At 49.8% G+C, this 21,166-nt stretch overlaps 1 protein-coding gene across 1 annotated transcript; it reads right to left on the minus strand.

Annotated features, from left to right (window-relative positions):
- Window positions 1-405: 405 nt before the first annotated feature.
- LOC140904904 (cytochrome P450 2D14-like) lies at window positions 406-20,911 on the minus strand. The gene is made up of 9 exons (XM_073327259.1): window positions 20,522-20,911; window positions 16,298-16,469; window positions 14,901-15,053; window positions 13,703-13,863; window positions 13,394-13,567; window positions 8,336-8,477; window positions 7,135-7,322; window positions 5,946-6,087; window positions 406-2,462 (listed from the first exon to the last, which is right to left on the minus strand). Exons 1-9 carry the CDS (start codon window positions 20,732-20,734, stop codon window positions 2,284-2,286), a joined length of 1,524 nt encoding a protein of 507 aa, XP_073183360.1. The 5' UTR covers window positions 20,735-20,911; the 3' UTR covers window positions 406-2,283.
- Between the last annotated feature and the right edge of the window lie 255 nt (window positions 20,912-21,166).

A 21,166-nucleotide genomic window follows, 5' to 3' on the forward strand; every position in this document is an offset into this window, starting at 1 on the left:
CTGTCCCATTTCGCCGGGCTGTGTGGCTGGGCAGTCTGTGGGTGGACAGGTGGCTTGGCTGAAGTGCTGATGTGCGCTGGCTAGTCTCTGCTTCCGACAGCCTAAACAGGGCTATGGGAAACTAAGTGTAAGTTAGCTGCTTTCCTTTGGGAACAAGAGGCTTTTAGGTTAAAAATAATTGTTGGGTCTGAACGACTCATAATCCAGCCAAGCAGCGAATGTGATCTACTCCCTACCTTCCATCACAATTCACTCTGCAATTCCCCAGCAACATAACCGCAATCTCATCCCTTGACTTCTAGTCACACAGCCCAAATCTCCTTCGCACAGTAACATAGAGCGTGGACTTGATATGAAGCACCAGAGGCAAACAATTTTCAAGAACGAAAGAGACAGGAAGTAATAAACATTAAAGAATCCTCTTTTTATTAACGTAATTTTACTATTTTGTATACAACACTCAAATTATAATAATCCTTTGCAAGGGCAAATTACAGGCTTATCATGGAAAAAACACAATATTTTGAGGCAAATTAGTGGCAATTCCTCCCATAGTCGCTTTACTCTAACAGAAGAGGTTTCTATTCCAAAGAAACTGTGTTAACCCTTTTCCGGGCTGAAAGTGAAAGGAACGTGTACAATGGAAGAAGGAAGGTGTCATGTACAGGCATAGCGTAATATCCCTTTAAATAGTTTGTGAGCCTTATTGTTCCAGTCCCCATGTGCAGGTTTTTTAGAAGTTGCCAGAACCCAACCAGAGCAGCAGTGTGTAGGTGGAGGAATGCCTGGCTTGTTGCATATTTCCAATAAACACGTGTTTGGACCCCACTGTACACATGTGGTTCCTTCATATTACGTTTGTGCAAAACGAAAAAGATAAGATCAAAACTGGAATTATACCAGGCAAACTTTTTGGCCCGAGGGCCACATCTGGGAATAGACATTGTATGGTGAGCCATGAATGCTTACAAAATTGGGGCTGGCGTGCAGGAGGGGGTGCAGGCTCTGGGGTAGGGCTGGGGATGAGGAGTTTGGGGTGCAGGAGGGTGCTCAAGGCTAGGATCGGGGGGTTTCGGGAGTGGGAGGGGGATCAGGACGGGGGCAGGGGGTTGGGGCGTGGGGAGAGGTTCAGGGGGCGCAGGCTCCGAGCGGCGCTTAGCTCAAGCAGTTCTCGGAAGCAGCGGCATGTCCTTTCTCCGGCTCCTATGCCAAGATATGGCCAGATGGCTCTGCACGCTGCCCCATCCGCAGGCACTGCCCCTGCAGCTCCCATTGGAGTGTGTAGGAGCCGGAGAGGGGCCATGGCGTGGCTTCCTGGAGCCGCATGGTGTGGCCCCCGACCCAATGCCCCGGACAGAGTGGGGCTGTGCTGCAGCCCCAGAGCCAGCGCCCCGGCTGGAGTGCCGGAGCAGAGTCAGCTTAAAATGGCTCGTGGGTCGGATCCGGCCCGTGGGCTGTACTTTGTCCACCCCTGAATTACACTAAACTATAAAGTACATATTGGGCCAGATCCTCAGCTGGCACAAATAGGCATAGCTCCATTGAAGTCACTTTACATCAGTGGAAGAAGTGATCCATTTTTGTTTATCAAATCTCCTGAAGTAATGCAGGTAAATCTCTGTCAATAGCACTGTCTGCAGCTTGTACAAGCAAATGCAAAGCATACTTCAAAATCTCTTCTCAGAGGAGGCATTGGCCCGGCCCTGAAGGGAATACCCAGGAAAAGTGCTAGAAAACCAAACCACACCCTGCTGGCTCAGAGCACTGAGCTTCCCATTTGAACAGCTGCACTAAGCTCATTGTGTGTTGCGGTGACAAGTCTGCCAGGCTCTTGATATCCATGTGTAATGATGCTATCTTTAGCATTCTATTACACATTTGCGTTGTGTACTGATACGTGACAGGGATCTACACAGTGCTGATGGGTAAACAGCCAATAATGCTGATACCATCTCTTCAGGTGATCTCAAGGAGACTCTGTTAAAGAATAAAGCAGACACAACACTAAGGCCAGGTCTACACGACAGGCTTATATCGGTATAATTACATCGCTCAGGGGTGTGAAAACTCCACACCCCTGAGCGACATAGTTATCCCAGCCTAACCTCTGGGTAGACAGCGCTGTGTCATCAAAACTTCTCCCATCGACACAGCTAACGCCTCTCAGGGAGGTGGCTTAACTGCGCCGACGGGAGAAGCTGCCCCGTTGGAGTAGGAGCATCTTTCAGCTGAGCACTACAGCGGTCCTAAAATATATGAGGGGAACTTGGCAGAAAACAGCACTTATCTTGGGACAGCCTGGATCTGGTAGGGGTGGGGGGCGAGTGTCGTGGCAAAGCGTCCATCCTCTCGAGGCCTGGCCTGGCCCTCAGGGAGACGGATGGTGAAGTGCTGCAGGAGGCTGGTGAAGAAGAGGAAAAGCTCCATCCTGGCCAGTTGTTCCCCCAGGCAAACACGGCGACCTGCAAGCGTGGGAGTGAGAAAAGAGGGGAGGAGGAGGATACAACATCACATGTAAATGACTAGTCACTGAAGGAGTTGCGCACCCACAGGTTGGAGTGAACAGAGAATCTGCCTCCATATGCAGCAGATGCTGAGTCTCCCTATTCCCAGACCCTGTGTGAATAGGAACAACTAGGAAATACTTCTCCAGGCTGACCAATGCTCTGTTTAATCCGATTCCCTGTCTCTGATGGTGGCCAGGACGAGAAGCTTCAGTGGAAACCATAAAACAAAGGACTCTGTCAGTTGATTTGGAGAGGGGAATTACTGCCTAGTTAGCATGACTCAAAAGGGTCAGAGACACTCTAATGCACAGGGCTAAATCTGCAGCTGGTTAAATTGACACAACTCCATCGATGTAAAAGGAGTTGTGGTAATTTACACCAGTTGACGATCTGTCCCATATGCTGTTCGTGGAATTCTTGCCTTCTAGAATCTAAATGGGCAAATAAATGCCTTTTGGATAGAGAAATCTGAGGTGGAACAACATGCCCATGCCACAAGGCAGGAGATTCTGGTTCAAGTGCGATCTGGGGACATTGGTTTCCTGGACTCGAGGCAAATACAAGTGGTGCATTTTCACCAGTGACCGACATTTCTCCACACCAGTCATGATTTTATAGACCTCAATCATATCACCCCTTACTCTTCTCTTTTCCAAGCTGAAAAGTCCCAGCCTTATTAATCTCTCCTCATATGGAAGCCGTTCCATACCCCTCATCATTTTTGTTGATCTTTTCCAATTCCAATATCGCTTTTTTGAGATGGGGCGACCACATCTGCACGCAGTGATCAAGATATGGGCATACCATGGATTTATATAGAGGCAATATGATATTTTCTGTCTTGTTATCTCTCTCTTTCTTAAGGATTCCCAACATTGTTTGCTTTTTCTGACTGCCACTGCACACTGCGTGGATGTTTTCAGAGAACTATCCACAATGACTCCAAGATCTTTCTTGAGTGGTAACAACTAATTTAGACCCCATCATTTTACATGGATAGTTGGGATTATGTTTTCCAGTGTGCATTACTTTGCATTTATCAACATTGAATTTAATCTGCCATTTTGTTGCCCAGTCACCCAGTTCTGACAGATCCTTTTGTAGCTCTGCACAGTCTGCCTGGAACTTAACTCTCTTGGGTACTTCCGTATCATCTGCAAATTTTGCCACCTCACAGTTTACTCCCTTTTCCAGACCATTTATGAATATGGTGAATAGGACTCGTCCCCAAACGGACCTCTGGGGGGCACCACTATTTACCTCTCTCCATTCTGAAAACTGACCATTTATTCCTACCCTTTGTTTCCTATCTTTTAACCAGTTACTAATCCATGAGAGCACCATCCCTCTGATCCCATGACAGCCTTTGGTGAGGGACCTTGTCCACGTGCTTGTTGACCCCCTCAAAGACTTCTAGTAGTTTGGGGAGGTGTGACTTCCCTTTACAAAAACCATGTTGACTCTTCCCCAACAAATTATCTTCGTTTATGTGTCTGACAATTTTATTCTTTACTGTAGTTTCAAGTAGCCATTCAGCCGTTGGAAAGGGGCAACACTATTATCTAGTATGGCTGTTGAGCAAATAGGAAAGGCAGAGATGTTGTGCTTTGTGCTGCTAAGGTACAAATACTGAGCTAGCTAACAAAAGTCCATTCCTGAATTCTGTGAGGCTCTAGACCAGCAGGTCCCAATTTTTTTTCCGGAGTGACCCCATTTTAATGAAGTATTTCTGTCCGGAATCCCAGACTACATGGAGGAGCCAAATGGTGTCCTCTGCACAGCACAATCTCAGACACACCGTAAGTGTGAGCTCACCCCTTGTGGAGAACGCCATTTTGCTCTACAAAATGGTGTCCCCCACCTGGTGTGACCTCCTACGTACGGTGCATGCGAGGTCATGCTGTACAGAGCAAAATGGCATCCTCTGCACACAAAGGATTGCCACGATCCCATGTGCTGATGGCACGGCCCCATTTGGGGTTGTGAGCTGCGCTTTGGGAACCGCTGCTCCAGAGAGAGTGAAAGGCAGGCACTGACAAAGGGTGCAAGGGAAACTCTGATTGCACTGCAGTTTGGCACAAATGGAAGTTGGCTGCTCAATTACCTGTTTACAGGCTAAAATAAAATCATAAAATGAAAAACAAAAGTGGCTTTTAACCAAGGATACGTCCACACTTTGGTAGGTGTAAGCTCCAGCTCAAGGAGACGTGCCTCCATTAACTCTGAGCTAGCTAGTGTGCTAAAAAGAGAAGTGTAGCCATGGGGATACAAGCAGTGGGAGGGGCTAGCCACCTGAGCAGGTACCTACCATCTTCGACGGGATCATCCTCATTGCGGCCAGCCCCGCCCATTGCTCACGCTGCAGTGGCTACGCTCCTACATGCTATCACCGAGTTAGCGTGGGTATGTGTCCCCAACCTGGAACATACACCCCCAGTCTGAAGTGTAGATGTACCCGCTGAGCCAATACCAGAGTATCCTGGAAATGCGTTAGAAGCTGCCTAACTAAGTTTGTGTCACATTTTTTTCTTTGATGGGACCTCAACCCCTCTCTGCCACTGAAACGGTTGGCTGCATTGAAACAAACCTAGAGAGCACCAACCAGTCACTGGGAAAGGTTCTGTGGAAAAGCTATAATCCTGCTCAGTGCATAGACCCTCCTGTCGAAGTCCTCATGGTTCACACTGCTGGGACTCCTGGGCTGCACTCGTACAAGCCTGGCAGAGGCAGTGACCCACTGGTTCAGGCTTCCCACTGCTGCTGATGTGGTGTCCAGAGGGGTTAGGACAGACCCTACAGACCCTCCACCAGCCACAGCTGGCCTCCTTTGGTGTGTATCCGAGAATCAGTATTTCCCTCTTCCCATCTCTCTGGTGAGTTGAGAGCATACGGGAAACTGGGAACATCCATCTCCCCTTTATCCCCGACTGATCCATGTTCCCCATTGCAGTGGTCCCAGAGCCTCCACTAACAAACGCCTTCCTTTGATCAGGGGGCCTTGCAACAGATAAAGAAGCATGTGGGACACAGCAATTTTGATCATGGTTTAACAGAAAGCCTTAACTACGACCTCATCCCTTTCCCAATAACACACACCTCACCTGCGTGCACATTGTTTCTAAACAGATTCCTGGGCTTGTAGTTAAGGTTTTCCGTTAGAGTGCAGAAGGGATTAATGTGTTGCATTCAGTATGTCCCTGTGTCTATTGGAGTATGAAGTAGTTTCTCTGGGGAGATGCAGCATGCTCATGAAGAACAGGCCCAGCTCAGCACAGACTGCACTGATCTTCCCCTTGAGGAAGCTGCTCTCATGATGAGAGGGACATCTTGCTTTAGAGGAGACTCATTTTCCCATAACTATAGTGGGTCACATCTCATGCATTATGCCTCATTTCCACAGGGACGGCCTCTGCCAGCTGCTCCTCCCCTTGGATTTACCTGCAGAGAAAGGCAGGAAGGCCTCTCGCTTCACAAACTGCCCATCTGCATCCAGGAAGTGCTCCGGGTAGAACTGGTGCGGCTTCTCCCAAACCGTTTCATCCTTCAGCACCGAGGTCAAGTTAGTGATGACTGTCGTCCCCTGATCCACCCCAGAGAAGGAACAGGGTACATAAGAATTGTCACACCAGAACAGGCCAGTCCCTCTGCATTCAATATCCCATCTCAAGCAGTGGCCATTGTAGGATGCTTCAGAGGAAGGCACAGAACCCAGCTCAGGTACCTCATTGTATAATCTTACAGCACAATGGAGTGGGACGCTTTCAAGGCCCCAGCCAGTGCACAGCATATGCTCTAAAGCCCTTGTCCATTGCATGCTAGCTAGACTAAGAGTATGCAAGGGGTGTTTTCATGGTCTAATGAGGTTCAGGAGATGAAAATTGCTTTTACTCCCCAGTTGCTTCAAATATTTTCTCAAGTTAATTTTAGCTCTGGTAAGAGTGTGCTGACTGAGAGACTCCAAACCGCAATTCTCATTGTCTTCACAGAAAAAGCGAGATCTTTCCCCTCTCACATGCCTCAGGCCTGAGCTAGAGGAGCTTCCTCTAGGGGCGAAAGTGGAATTGAGTATTGTGTGGCTTTGGTCTCTCCAATGAGACTCTCACCAAAGAAGGCAGTAATTGCCTGTCATTGTCTCTTGTCCATTTGGAACTGGACTGAGATGCACAGTGGCCTCTGAACACCCTTCAGATAATAGTGTGTTAGTTGCTACTGTGTTGGATTTGAACTGCTGACCTAACTGGTAGTTTCTATACAGTCAGTCAGCATTACCTTTCTCCACCTTCAAGCAGATGTACTGAATGTTAGAAGGTGCCCAAGGCAAAATTACAGTCTCCCCTGTAAGGATTGAAATCCTTAGTAGTGTCTTAACTCAATTCGTTGTTTTTTCAGATATCCAAAGACCTGTTCAAGATGGAGCTAACCACATAAACAAGGCTGTCTCTGAAGCCCAAGGCCTTTTAAAACTGCACATTTGATAACTCGCCAATGGTTGTGTGATTCAGGGCCTGGTGCTCCACCCCCCTCTGCATGGAACCTTGGGGAGATTCACATATGGAATGTCTGCAGCTGCAGGACATAAGTCTGCAAGGGGAGAGGAGGTCTGCATCCCCTGCCTGGCCATAGATACCTTTGGAATGAAGAAGCCTTGGAGCTCGGTGTCCCGGTATGTCATGTGAGGCAATCCAACAGGAGCGATATCCCCATAACGTTGAGTTTCATGGATCACAGCACTGGTATAAGGCATGTTCACTTGGTCCTCCATCTGGGGTGACCTGTCCCTGCCAATCACCTTATCAATTTCCTCATGGACTTTACCTGGAAAAAGACACTTTACATCCTCCTCAATGCAACATAATGATGTACATCAACACCATAAAAATGGGGAACCTACGCATTTACCCTTAGGCTTTAAACCCTGTGGGGCAGGAATGGTCTGTCTATTTGTACAGCGCTGGGTTTATATTCGGTGAGTTTGTTAGCCACCTTCCTACCAATCACTGAGCAGTTTACAAGCGAGTCATCTCTAGGAAGTGGGTGCTTTAAGTGTCTGGGGCACTTCTTCAGGGGTCAGGAAAGATAACCAGCAGTGAGGAGAGGCGGTGGACAAACCTCTGATTTCTCTCACCTTCACACAACCAGAAAGCCTCTTTGATACCCCAGAATGAAGTGCTCTGCTTCCCGACTACTAATTCCTGACCTCACAATCAGGTCTTATATGTTTGTTGAAAGCACCTGAAAGCAAGAGTGCAAGGGAGGCAGGGTTTACCTGGCTGAGGGCAAGGGGGCAGGGCAAGCCCCATAGACAGTAGGAAAGAGAGAAATGCGGAATTAGGAGCTGAAGGAGAGCACACTCATCTTCGGTTACTCAGCCCAACTTACATAGTCATCCTCTGTTCTATAGGCCAATAAGCTCATTGGTCGAGACATCCCACCTTATCCATACTCTATTTGACCCACTTGTGCCTCTGGCATTAGCACATTCAAGCAGGTTAGCATTTATCCCTGCAGAGACCCTAAGAGAAGGAAGAGTTACCAAGTAGCTACAAGGGTCTCAAAGTGCACTTGTCATGAAGAAAAGTGGTGAGTGCTCCCTCTGACACTGAAATCTTGAACAGAGGCTTGCTCTCTCCTTTCTCCCTTCCCACAGGTCTTTGCTCTCCCCCTCAGAGAGTGCTCCACTGGAATTATTCCCCAATCACTGCTGTGACTGCTGCTATGGCAGCTTCATACCCCCAGAACACAAAGGTGACAGCAGATGCTAAGAAGTTCTCTGTGGAAGATGCAGGGTTGGGAGAACCGGTCACATCTCCACCAGTCCCCTTGCTTACACTGGATGTCAGGGCGGAGAAGCATGAACAGCAATGCCCAGCGCAGGGTGGTGGAAGTGGTCTCAGTGCCAGCGGTAAACAAGTCAACTGTTACCATAGGAAGGTTGTTGTCATTGAAACTGCTCCCCGCATGCTCTTTAGCCTGAAGAGAGCAAAGGAGAGCAAGATTTGACCTAGATTTTTCTTGGGGAGAGAGGAGCAGAATTGTAGATAGTGGTAATTCATATTCTCAGACTGAAAGGTTGAATTGTTTGCAGAGTACAGCAAAACACGTACATATGACAACACATGCTGTAATGGCTCCTTGGTCACATACATTTCAAAGTAACAATTTGTCCCACACATCATAGACTTCATCAGGAATAAAGCTCGGGACCTTCTCCTCCAAAAACACAGGGTATGTCTACACAGGCAATATAAGCCCAGGGTTCGGGACACTTGACTCAGCTGACCCTGCGTTAGAGAACCATGGGCTTGAGCATCTACACCGGGGTAGTCAATAGGTGGACTGCAAGCCAAATCTGGACTGCTAGATGCTTTTGAACAGACCCTGAAATCTTTTTATATACTTATTATTATTGGTTTTTTTCCCTCTGCAGTCTGGATCTTGCCTATACCTTGACCAAGAAATGTGGACCTTGACAAAAATTTATTGACTACCCCTGCAGAAGTCTATGCTGATTATCAACCCTACGTTAAGAATTTTCGAGCCCAGGCGTGAACCTGGGGTTCTGGCATCCACACAGTAGCAGGCAGACCTGAGCCAAACCAACCATATCCCAGACTCCCTAGCACCCCCCCAGAGTGTGGCCGCTCTAGCCTTTGACTGTGGGGAAGCTTCATGCCCACCCTGCACGTTACAGGAAGCGTGACCAGCCTGCCAGCACTGCCTGCCGAGCAACATGGAAGAGGCCCCTTTTCAAGAACTTTTTTTGCTTGTGCTGTCACGCCTGGGTCAGGAATTGGGCAGAGTTTCCTTGAGGCGCTGGTGGACATTTCAGCAGCATTTTCTGACCCACCAAAGTCCAGGGGTGCCGAAACAATTTTTATAGTGGGAGTGCTGATGCTGGAAACCATGTATTTGGTCTGTGTTATTACTGCTTCAAGCCAGGGGGTGCGGCAGCACCCCCAGTTCCAGCACCACTGCCAAAGGCACCTGGAAGAGTTTACGAAGACGGAGGAGGAGTACCCAGGCACGGCAGACTCCCACTGGCTGATGCTGCTCAGTACACTCAGCATACATGCTGGAAACTCTGCCCACAGTCTCTTGCCACCAGAGTTAAAGGAGGGTCTCCAGTCAGTCTTAGACATTTGTGCCTCTGCAACCTCAAGAGGTCAGTGTGATCACTCTCACTTGATCAGGTCAGAAATTCCATGTAGTAATGAGCAGGGTGCAGCCAACATGCTAGCCAACCAATTAACATCAGGATTCCAAAAGTTCATATACGTACCTGGGAATAACAATCTGACAGGCCCTATTCCTGCCCTGGTAGCTTCTATGAGAACAGGACCTCAATGCTACCTACTGAACCAACAGTCTCCCCACCAAGTACTCTTCAGGGCCACCGTGCTTAGCGTACAAGATATGACAGGATCGCAGCACGAAGTAGTCCGGCTATCTTTTGTAATGCTGTGGATTTTATGTGTCTGTTTTCTAAGGGTTTCTTATCTCAATTTTTCTCAGACCAATTCTGTAAATTTGGACTTAGACTTCACATGGGCAATCACTAATATGCTATTTAAGAGCCAATTACAATGTAATTTGCTTTGTTTACGACTCAGAAGAAGAAGCTGACATTTAGAAATTTCACACAAAATGAAAGTTTTTTAAAAACGGTTTCAGGTTAATCAAAATTTAAAAAATACTATAAAAATAAAATATAAAAATAAAACAATAAAATAAAATAAAAGTGAAATGAAGTAATTTCTAAATGAAAAATTGAAATATGCTGTGACAAAGTTCCTCCTCTACCTTGGCGGGTCTTGCGCTTATTGGCAGATTTGCTCGCCTTGGAGCTTCACGGCAGCCCTCAGCTTGGCCGTTTTCGTGAACCCACAGTCCAGGTCAACTCCTCCTATGTCTGACCAGGAGTTGGGAGGTTTGAGGGGAACCTGGGCCCTCCCTCGACTCCGGGTTCCAGCCCAGGGCCCTGTGGAATGCAGCTGTCTAGAGTGCCTCCTGGAACAGCTGTGTGACAGCTACAACTCCCTGGGCTACTTCCCCATGACCTCCTCCCAACCCTTTCTTTATTCCCACCATAGGGCTTTCCTCCTGGTGTCTGATAATGCTTGTACTCCTCAGTCCTCCAACAGTCCACGTTGTCACACTCAGCTCCTAGTGCCTCTTGCTCCCAGCTCCTCACATGGGCACCACAAACTGAAATGAGCTCCTTTTTAAACCCAGGTGCCCTGATTAGCCTGCCTTAATTGATTCTAGCAGCTTCTTGATTGGCTGCAGGTGTTCTAATCAGCCTGTCTGTCTTAATTGTCTCCAGATGGTTCCTGATTGTTCTGGAACCTTCCCTGTTGGGAAACGGAACGTCTTTTGCTTGCTCCTCAGCTATCTGCTTTCTATTCTTTCCTAAAGCCCCCTGGCCTGGATTTTTCTTACTTTTTGAACCTGCCTTAGTTCCCCCCTCCGACTGGGCCAGACGCCTTTTTGTTTCGTTTCGTCTTTCTGCCATTTCTTTGCCGTTGCTGAGTGCTGGTTAGCTGCCAACTTTCACCAGCACCCCCCCACGCCTGTTCCCGGGCGCAGCTATTTGCCTCAGCTGAAACCCCCGGAGGAGGGGGGGAAGATTGCCAATCTGCTATCCGGAGCGGGGAGTGGAAGCCCCCAGACCCAGCTGTTTTGCTGTCAGCTTATTTCTGTAATTTTTCTCAGCCTGCTGGAAGCCTTGGAACACAGCCAACACAGCTGGAGAAGAAGATTTCAGAAGACAGGAGAAATAACCCAGGGAAGCTACAAATCATCGTGAAGGGAGCCATAAGACTGAGTAATTTTCTGAATTACACTCTTGTGGGGGGGAGTTTGACTGTGGTTTAATTGCATTTGTGGCGGCAGAGGGGGTGTGGCACGGAGCCCCCCCAATCCATCGGTGCCTGCCCCCCCCATACTACTACAACTGTCACGGCCCCCCCGCCATCCGTCCCTGCTGGCAACTTGCCATCTGCCTTCGGATCCAGCTGTTTGCTTTGAACTTTGCCTTTCGGACCGGACACAATAGCCGACCAAACGAGACTCTTTGGACAAACGTGCGTGGGTCCACACACACACACACACCCCCGGATTGTTTATTTTACAGCTTGCCCCCATCACCGGACCCCGGTTTTTGTTTTTCCCCCCTTCCAGTCCAACCTATTTGGCACCCCCCCGCACACCTGCAGCCCAGCAGGGAGGAGCGGTTAATCTGCTTCCCCCTCCCCCCTCCTCCTTCCGGCGTCTCCCCGTCTCTCCCTGCTCACAATGGCAGGGAATGAGAGGGGTGAGGCCCCTCTAACAAAATTAGCTGTCCCTCCCCCACCTCCCCCCCCGCCCGACCCCCAAGGTCCCCCCCACCACTATTGTCAAAATACTTGCCCCCCCCCATTGGGGCACCGGCAGCAGGAGGCACCAGGGTGATTACTGCCGCTGCTGCGCCCACTGTCCCCCCAGATTCTAGGAACCACCCCCAGCTGGCCAGAAAGGTCAGGGCGGGAATAAAGGAAAGGGCCCCACTAAAACCACTAGGCCCTCCATGGCAGGGGCTGCCCCCACAGCTGTGGCCTCATCATCAACCGTGGCGCCCCTCCCTGCATTTCCCTCCACCAGCTCCGTGAATGTTCCTCCCCCGGCCCCCAGGACGTATGCCCGGGTGGTGACGGGCTCCCCCCTGCCTGCCACCTCGTCATCTCCCTCGTCACCCCCTGTCTCCGCTACCATCACCAGCGGCCGGGGCCCTTTCCCCACCTTGACCAGGAGGCACGGTGTCCGTTGCCTCTCGGTGCCCACCTCGCCCCACGTGGAGACATACGTGCAGGCGTTGGCGAAGGTGGTAGGACCCACAGCTATTGTGGCGGCCTCCAAGATGTATGGGAAGGTCGGTTTTTTTTTAGCTTCGGAGGCTGCCGCCCAAGAAGCGGTGGAGAGGGACCTGGCGGTGGGGGGGGTGTTTGTCCCCCTAGAGCCGCTAGAAGACCTGGGCGTTCGCCTCGTCCTCACCTCCGTTCCTCCCTTTTTACCCAATGTTGCCCTGTTACCCGCTCTCTCCACTCTGGGGAAACTTGTCTCTGTCATCAGCCCTCTCCCGTTGGGCTGCAAGGACCCCACCCTCCGTCACGTCCTTTCGTTCCGCCGGCAAGTGCAGCTTCTACCGCCGGCGGGGGCGCGTGACGGAGAGGCGCTCGAGGGGTCCTTCCTAGTCCCCTACCAGGGAGCCCGCTATCGGGTCTTTTACTCCACCCGAGAGGCCCGGTGCTACCTCTGCCGCTCAGCGGGGCATGTCCGCAGAGACTGCCCTATGGCCCGGGGGGGAGGGGCACCCGAAACCCCCGAGACTCGGCAGGACATCGGCCCCGTCGTTGCCGACGCCCCTCGCTGCCCGGCACCTAAAACCAACCCTCCTCCTACTCGACCCTTCGCTGCTCCCGTCCGGGCCCAAGAGATACCTTCCCTACAATGCCCGGGCGAGCAAGAGAGTCCCAGCCTTGCTATTACCAATCCAGCAGAGCCTATGGAGGAGGGTGTGGCAAGGATAGTACCAGGTATAGGAGAGGGCCCGCCCCAAGGAGAACCCCCCGCCCCTCATGCTGCCTCACCGCTACCCCCCCGAACCTCTGAACCATCGCCTCCGCCCCCTGACACGACCCCTGCTAACCAACCCCCAGACGACGCTATGGAGGGCTGGACCCTAGTCCAGGGGAAGCGAGGCAAGCGGAAGCTGCATCCATCCATTTCTTCAGTTCTTCATTTACCCCTGAATGCTTGTAAACTTGACAACAAGGGAAGCTAACGGAGTGTTCCCATCACTAATACATTCACAGAGCCAAAGAGATCTACACCTGCCCCTCTCCTCCTACCTTCTCTATCTCTTGTAGAAAAGCATCAGTGAAGTCTCTCTTTTGGGTAGGATTCCAGGTCATCCTGTGCTCCTTCAGAAGCTCATTTGTGAAGTCCAGGATCTCCTTTTGGGATCGGAAGATGCTCTGTGGCACTCCAGGGATGCGCAGCAGCCAAGGTACTACGACAAGGAGCTAAGATAACAGAGAGTGAGAGAGAGAGAGAGAGAACCACACTCTATGGCTCCCAGAAAAGAATCACTAAAATACAATCTTACTGATCAATCAAATGACAGCTTCTTACTGACCAAGTCATACATGCTGAGTTACCTGGGGCAGGAATCCAGCTTCTTCATTCAAGGCCTGATCAATCAAATGCAACAACCTCTGAAATTTCTTATTGTCATAGTCAAAGCGCTCACCATAGATGAGGGAGCAGATCACATTGCTAACTGCGTTGTTTATAAGAAAATGTGGATCAAAAGGATGACCTGAAAAACATACAGGACCAACCAAAGACATTAGGAGGCACAACATCATTGTAGCCTGCCCCTCACTGCATGGAACATACTGAGCAAGAACCGCTAACATTTCAAGACTTCTTATGGAACAACCAGTTGAAAGTCCATGCTCATGTAAGCTGGGGAAGTTAAAGATGTCTCACAGACTAACAGGGTTGGGCCTGCTCAATACTTGGAAGAGAGATCACCATGGAAAAAACTTAAGAATTGCAGATTTCTGCTGCGGATTCAGTCAGTGGTACTATCAGGATAAGCCCTGTCGCATTGTACGCTTACCATGTGTATTCTGCTTGGTAATTGTTAATAAATAGAGGTTATTACTGTGTAAGGCTCTTTCACTGGTAAAAGGTCTTGCAAACCCCCAAACGGTATGCCCTGAGCCCTAGGATTGGGGTAAGGGTGGGTGTCTAAATTAAGAGGGTTACGCCTTCAGCCTTAAGAACTGGGTCAAGTGGGTGCCCCCAGAATGTGCAAGTAACAGAGAATTGTGTGCAGGTAACAGTACTCATCTCCTTGCCTCGGGACTGAACCCGGGCCGCCTGTGTACAGACAGATGTTACTGTGCTGCTACAGACATTTTTAAGTTGAGGCATAAAAGTGACGTCCTTAAAGACGTCATGGCATGTTTTGGAAGCATCTTAGTGTTGACGCCTTCACCAGATTCCAGTTGAGGTAATTACATTCTACCAACCTAAAATTCCTCTTGCACATTCAATTGGAGGTGTCGGGGTTTTGTTGTTTTTTTTTACTTCCCATCACAAACTGTCATGTTAAAACAGCTGTCAGGTTCGACCCCACAGGTGGCTTCATGATAGTGCTGGATGAATGATCACTATGTGTCTGGTCTCCAAAGCACTTTAGTATCCTTCTGGCTATCAGGGATTATGTAGAAATGTGAGATACTGTGTTATTATTCCTTCCTTCATAATCAGTCATATTATCCTTTCATTTCCTTATCTATGGAAGTTACACGGCTCCTCTGCCCCATCTCCCTGGATGCCACAAACCTTTTTCAGAACTGATCGTAGAGCATAGAAATCCAGCTTCCTCGGTCACACGGTGCTCCAAGGATTTCTTTCCCATCCCAAAGTTCCTCAAGGTGGAGAGTGCAAATCTCCTTTGCTCCTTCCACGCATGACCATATCTTGCAAGCACCACCCCTGGAAAATATTAACAAACAAGAGACATAATAACCTCTGGGAAGCACCATACAAAATTCACTGGACAGCAACAAAATAGGGCTGGAGGGACTGGCTTCTGAGAAAGGATAAAAGGAACCAAGTATAGCTTGGCCAAAATGGCAACTAATGGGAGCTATTATTTCAGCTTTCATAGGTGTAGGTGGTTAGTGCAGAAGGAGAGGGATTATTCAGGGAGGTCCAAGGTATAGCTAGGAGTAAGGGGATGAAATTCAGGACCAGATCCGCAGCTCGTATAACCGGATGCAATCAATGGAGCTAAGCCATGCTATACCCTCAGGGTGTGAGGCTCACGCTGGATGTCAGAAAACATTTCCCAACGATTAGATCGACTAAACTACTCAATAGTCTCTCAAAGGAATTCATGGATTCCCCACCACAAGTCATTTAAAATTGGACTGGAGAAAGCACTGGAGAACATACTATAGGGCACATTCCTGCATTGGCCAGAGTATGGGCCAGGGTGAGCTGAGAACATAGGCGGTGTGTAACGGAGGCTGGAGGAGGCTAAGCCTCCCCAAACTTCTGCGAATAATCCCCACCATGGCCCCAGGCCAGCGGGAGGACTCAGAGCTCCTCCAGCCAGCCAGGGCTCGGGGTGGTTCAGGCCGGCGGTGGCTTGGCCAGGGCTTCTCCAGCTGCAGTAGAGAGCTCAGGGCAGGGAACTAGCCTCCCCAAATGGGGGGTTCACATACTGCCCATGGTTGAGAAGATGTGACTCTATAGATATTTGTCCAGCTCTAATCTTTCTAATGAAAGTGCTCTGGGATAACCCGAGAGGATTCCAGCCCAACAAGCCTCCCTTTTAGGTTGCTTTTCTTTCTACCCTCCCCCACTTTCATTCTTGGGTCCTGGAGGTTCCTTGGAAGGAGGTTATTTTTTTTACAAGCCGAGGAAGGTGCATACATATGGTGAGGGGTAGGACTCCGCCAGTTCTGACAGTGGCAGCCAATCGGTATTGATTGGCATGTACATCCCACTGAGCATTTCAGAACGGCCCTGTCTTAGTAGTTGTTGCAGCGCTGAAGTTGGGAAGGAGAGTCCCCAGTTCCATCTCGCCTGACTTCCTCCTCGTGAGAGGGAGCGTCAGGGGCAGACTCCAGCTCACTCGCTAAGTCCCCTTCAACCTCTCCAGGAGCTCAAATGATAAAGCCAGTCCCCCTGCAATGCTGCCAGAGAACTATGTTAGTTTCCAAGGTACTTGCCTTCAGAGTTCTCTCCATAACCCAAGTGTTCATATATAGGAAAGTATGGTCGGTCAGCAAAGTCCTCTGATTTCTGGACCAATGCTTCCTTTACTGCTTTGAATCCATTCACTACTATCAGATTAGTCCAGCAGTTCTGAAGACTAAAGACATTTCCATATTTTTTACTCAGCTGCCAAGAAAAGAAAAGGGGAAAATATCTCGTTGGAAGCCAGATGGGGTCTTTAACAACTACCAGAGGTCAGGACCTCTTTTGGTGTCTTCAAGGATAACAGACCCAAGCGTACATTGTTCCTGGTGTGGCAATGGTTTAACCACTGACACAGACAGCCTCCTACAACGCTTCCTGCAGCACATGGCTTTGCCTAGGCGATATCCCATTCAAGTACTCACCAGGCCCAACCTTGCTTCGGTTATAAAATCTGATATTACCACAGAGGGTACAGCAGTGCTGCCTACAGATACACACAAAATAAAAATTACTGACATAAGGGATTGGGGGTGGGGGAGGGCGTTTCCTGTGATGCTGGCAAACAAGGTGCCAGCACTTGCCCAGGCTGCAGGCACTAGCTAAGAACTAACAAACTCATAGCTGGAGACCAGACCAGGTCACCTGTATGTTACTTTGCTCAAAGTAGGTATTAGTCTTACAAGAATGTATTTCATGTTTAGGCTATGAAATGCTTGTGAGTTGCTGCAGGCTTTAATCTCACTTGCAATGTCGGTGTTCCACGCCACGAGAAAATCTGTACGTTTTGCTTTATAACTTTGCAAATGTCCGCTCTGCGCTTGTGAACCAGGCACAGGACTCCTCCCCCACCCCATCCAGAAGGACTATCAAAATCAGCTGGGTCAAGGAACATTGCAATACAAAGGACTGCTTAATGGCCCTATCCCCCCTTGGAAATGCTCTGTGCAAGGAAGCTTGTTCTGTGGACTTGGAAGCTGAATGAAGGAAATAAAACAAAGTCACAGGAAAATTTTCCATCTCTTTGGCTGTCTGAACTCTGACAGGGCTAGAGATCCCCAGGGCTGCCTGCTGGGTCTGCCCCGAAAGACACTTTGAATAGACACATCACTGCAACTTGGTCACTCTTAGGATTTAGATGGTAACTCATCTGTGAGTATATGTTTGCTTGCTTGAACCTGCAATTAACTTTGTAATTTCTTTTTCCTAGTTAACAAACCTTTAGATCATTTATTACAGGATTGGCTACAGGTGTTGTCTTTGGTGTAAGATCTAGGGTACCAACTGATCTGGCGTAAGTGACTGGTCTCTTGGGAGCGGGAATAAGCTGAATGTGGGGTGATTTTTTTTGGTGACCATTTATCAGTAAGTTCAGTTTGTCTGAGTGGCAAGATAGACTGGAGAGTCTAAGGGGACTTTCTGTGACTCCATGGTAAGACTGTTACAATGATCCAGGAGCAGGGGTGCCGGAACAGAGGGGGCCGGGGGCTCTCAACTGTGGCCAGGCTCCCTGGGTGGCTCTTACCACAGCCAGGCTTGGGCTTCCAGGCTGGCTGGGGGGTAGGGCCTCAGGGGAAAGAGAAGGAGCAGGGGGTGGGGCCACAGAGAGGGCAGAGCCTGGGGGGAAGAAGAGAGGAAAGATAGGGTCACAGAGGGGGCAGAGCCCCATGTTCTCCCACACACTTCTACCGAGGTTCCAGCACTCCTGTCCAGGAGGCAGAGGTGAAAGTAAGCCGGTCCGGCGTACCGGCAAGCGTCAGTACGCCGTGCCGGACCGGACTGGCTTCCCCGGCAGTGCTTTAAAGGGCCCGGTCCTCCGGCCACTGCGGGGAGCCCTGGACCCTTTTAAGCGCCACCGGAGCTCTGGCAGCGGGGCAGTGGGAGCACTCTCACTCATGAGCCACTCCCGAAAGCGTGACCGTTTCTTTGCCCCATCTCTTAACCTATGTGGGTGGTGCATTACCCCAAATACATTCGCCAGGAGATGGCTTATTGCCGCTATGAAATGTAATGTAACTATGATGGTATCCTAGCCAATGCTGTTCTGGGCATTACAGCAGATGGCAATGACACTCAGACAAAGGGAAATGTTAGGGCGTTGACTAGTGCCCTAATGCAGCTCTGATTCAACTATTTTGGTAGGGGAAGAAATCACATCCCTGACTGAAATCATAACTCGATACAAAAACTGTGTGTAGACCAGACGTGCCTAGAAAGGGGACGCATAAAAGTCCTGCCCTTTTTCCACACTCAAGGGAAACCTGAGGAGGGGGCACCTATGGAATTGCAGGTGTTCAGCTCGTGCCCAGCAACTTTCAGGTCTTCGACCAAAGCAAACCAGGTAAACTTCATTGAGAATGTCATGCTTCTAAGTTCTTGGCTGCAAATCTGAGTTTGTAATTACGAACCTTGATCCTTTCCCGCAGCCAACAATTGTGTGGTGCAACGCAGGAGAGGGTAGTACAAAGTTCTTTAAGATACCTCTGGACTCTCCTGGTCATGTGTGCCAGGCCAGTCCCGTTCCCCTGCAGTAATTTAGATTAGCCTGAAGGCCGTTCTAAATTGTGGCAGTTTTCGAGAACCATGAGAGGCAATTTCAGCAGCTGGGATTCTGCAGGGCACTGAAAACCGTGGCCCATGCCCCGGGCTACAGGAAAGCATCCCGTAGGAATTGCTTTTGGATTATCCCTCTGTCCTGGCTGAATGCGCTGTGGCTGGCTAGACTAGCTTTGAGGCTACTTTGCACCACTCCGCCAGCACAGAGTGTGCCTGATGTGAGCGAGGACCAGGGCCACTGCACCCTGGTGACAGACAGGCATTGCAGAGCACAAAGCAGAACAGTTTAAAACAATCATCAAATAGTTTAGGCTCAAAATTTAACCTATTTTCAGCTTTTTGTGGGATTTCTTGAGGATTGTCCACTCATACAAGAGAAAATGCCTTTCTGGGCCAAGAATTTAGGGAGAGAAAAACCACAAGTACTTGTTTTTTGTGTACATGAAAAACACAAAGCACAACATATTGTGTTCCTGCTTTTCTACAATAACTTTCCTCAAAGCCACATGGGCATCAGCCAACGAGATTAGGGAGCTGGATGGGTTGATTCATGAGGAAAGATAAATTGAGGTAAATATATAGACTGGTCAAATATCTAAGGAAGGGGACTATGATTGATGCCTGCAAGTATCTGAAAGGTGCAAATGGAAAGGACAGAGGGAAATTGTTTAAGGTTGGTTGAAGGAGTAATGGAATGAGACTAAATAATGGAAAATTGACTCTGGACAGCAAGAAACACAACCTCAGCGAGAGGTGTATTAGACTGGGGAAGTGTCCTAGCAGAAGTGATGAAAGCCTCATTGCTGGTTATTAAAAAGGGATAAAGCCCTCAGGGGCACACCACCAGAAGGGAGAGGGGTGGATAAGAATAGGCCATTTCTACCTTTAATTTCTAAGATTCTGTAAGTAAAAGGACAGAAAAGGGAATAATACGTTGTTAGTAAAAATGTGGAGTTAAAACAGCTGCAGGTCAAAAGTGTTGTTGCTAGCATTGTCATAATCCGATTTGATCTGGAAACTCAAATGCTCTTTCTACCGCATGGTGAAAACAAGACCCGGTTTCCACGCTCAGACGCTCAATCATCTCTGGTGACTTACAAGGAAGCGGTCGTCCCTGCCTCCACGTCCCCAAAGCAGAGAAACTTTGGAATGAACGGAGGGAGCTGAGCAGAGACAAATGCATTTTCATATACGATAAATCTTTCGCTAGCCCTTTTCATCCCAGAGGATACGGATGGTACATAAAGGGACCACTTCACCCACCACTGAGTGCACCCACCTCTGAGGGGGAATGCAGCAGCTGTTTAACAGTGCTAATATTGCGTAACAGCCCAGCACGCTACAATGTCTCCAACTGAAATTACAGGGAGAAGGTAAAGAGTCGGGTGGGGGGGGGTGTCCCGGGGGGGGGGGGGGTGCGCAGTGGGGGTCACACTCCTCCAGCGCTATCACAACCTTTGCAGAGAACTGGGCTGGACTCCGGAGTGGAATGCTGCCCTCTGGGGTCCGGAGCCAGAGCAAGGCCGAAGCAGAGAAGCAGAGAGCCTTAGGGCCCCCCCGCCCCGAGGGGCACTGCCGGCTCCTGCCTTGGAAAAGCCCCGGGCCGGTCAAATAACCCGTCCAGCCCGCACCAGCTGCATTAACGAACCACCAGCCCCGCTCCCCAGCACGCTGGGCTCTCCAGCCCCTCTGGCACTGACCTGGGTAAAGGAGACGTGCGGGTTGTGGAAGTCGATCTGCAGCATGGTCCCAAGGAAGGGCAGAGAGCTCGGCCCTGGTGGGTAGCGACTCCAGCGCTTCCTGCGCTTCAGGAAATCAAACAGCAGAGCGAAGACTGTGAGGGCTATGCCCAGGGCTGGGAGGTTGTTCCCGCAGGATCGAAGCTGGGACCAGAGCCACAGGAGCAGCTCCATGATCTCTCTTTGCTCTCCTCCCCGTGCCTTCACCTCTCCCCCGGGCCTCTTTTTCCTGCTCCTGTTCTCTCACTCTTTGCTGTTTCTGCCTCCCTAGTTTCCTCCGCCCATTCCCCTTCTCTCGCTCTCGGTTTATTGCTCAGACACCCGCCCCTCTCTTGCTACTGTCACAGCTTGGAGCTGCCTGGCCAGAATTGCTCTGTAGCCCCTCCTCTGCCCAGACCATACAAACTGCAGGGGAGTGGTCGTGAAGGGTGGCCCAACCTCTGTAAAAGGGAAAGGGCATAGCTCTATTTCCAGCATCTGCAGTGTGTAACATGAGGGAGAGAGGAGCCCCTGGAGCCTGTGGGAGCTGTCAGGCTGGGTCCACATGCAAGGATGAGTCTCTCCTAGGGCTCGAATTGCCCCTTGTATTCAGAAGTAGCAATCCTT

Source organism: Lepidochelys kempii, chromosome 1, assembly GCF_965140265.1.
Source record: "Lepidochelys kempii isolate rLepKem1 chromosome 1, rLepKem1.hap2, whole genome shotgun sequence".
Taxonomy (NCBI): Eukaryota; Metazoa; Chordata; order Testudines; family Cheloniidae; genus Lepidochelys; species Lepidochelys kempii.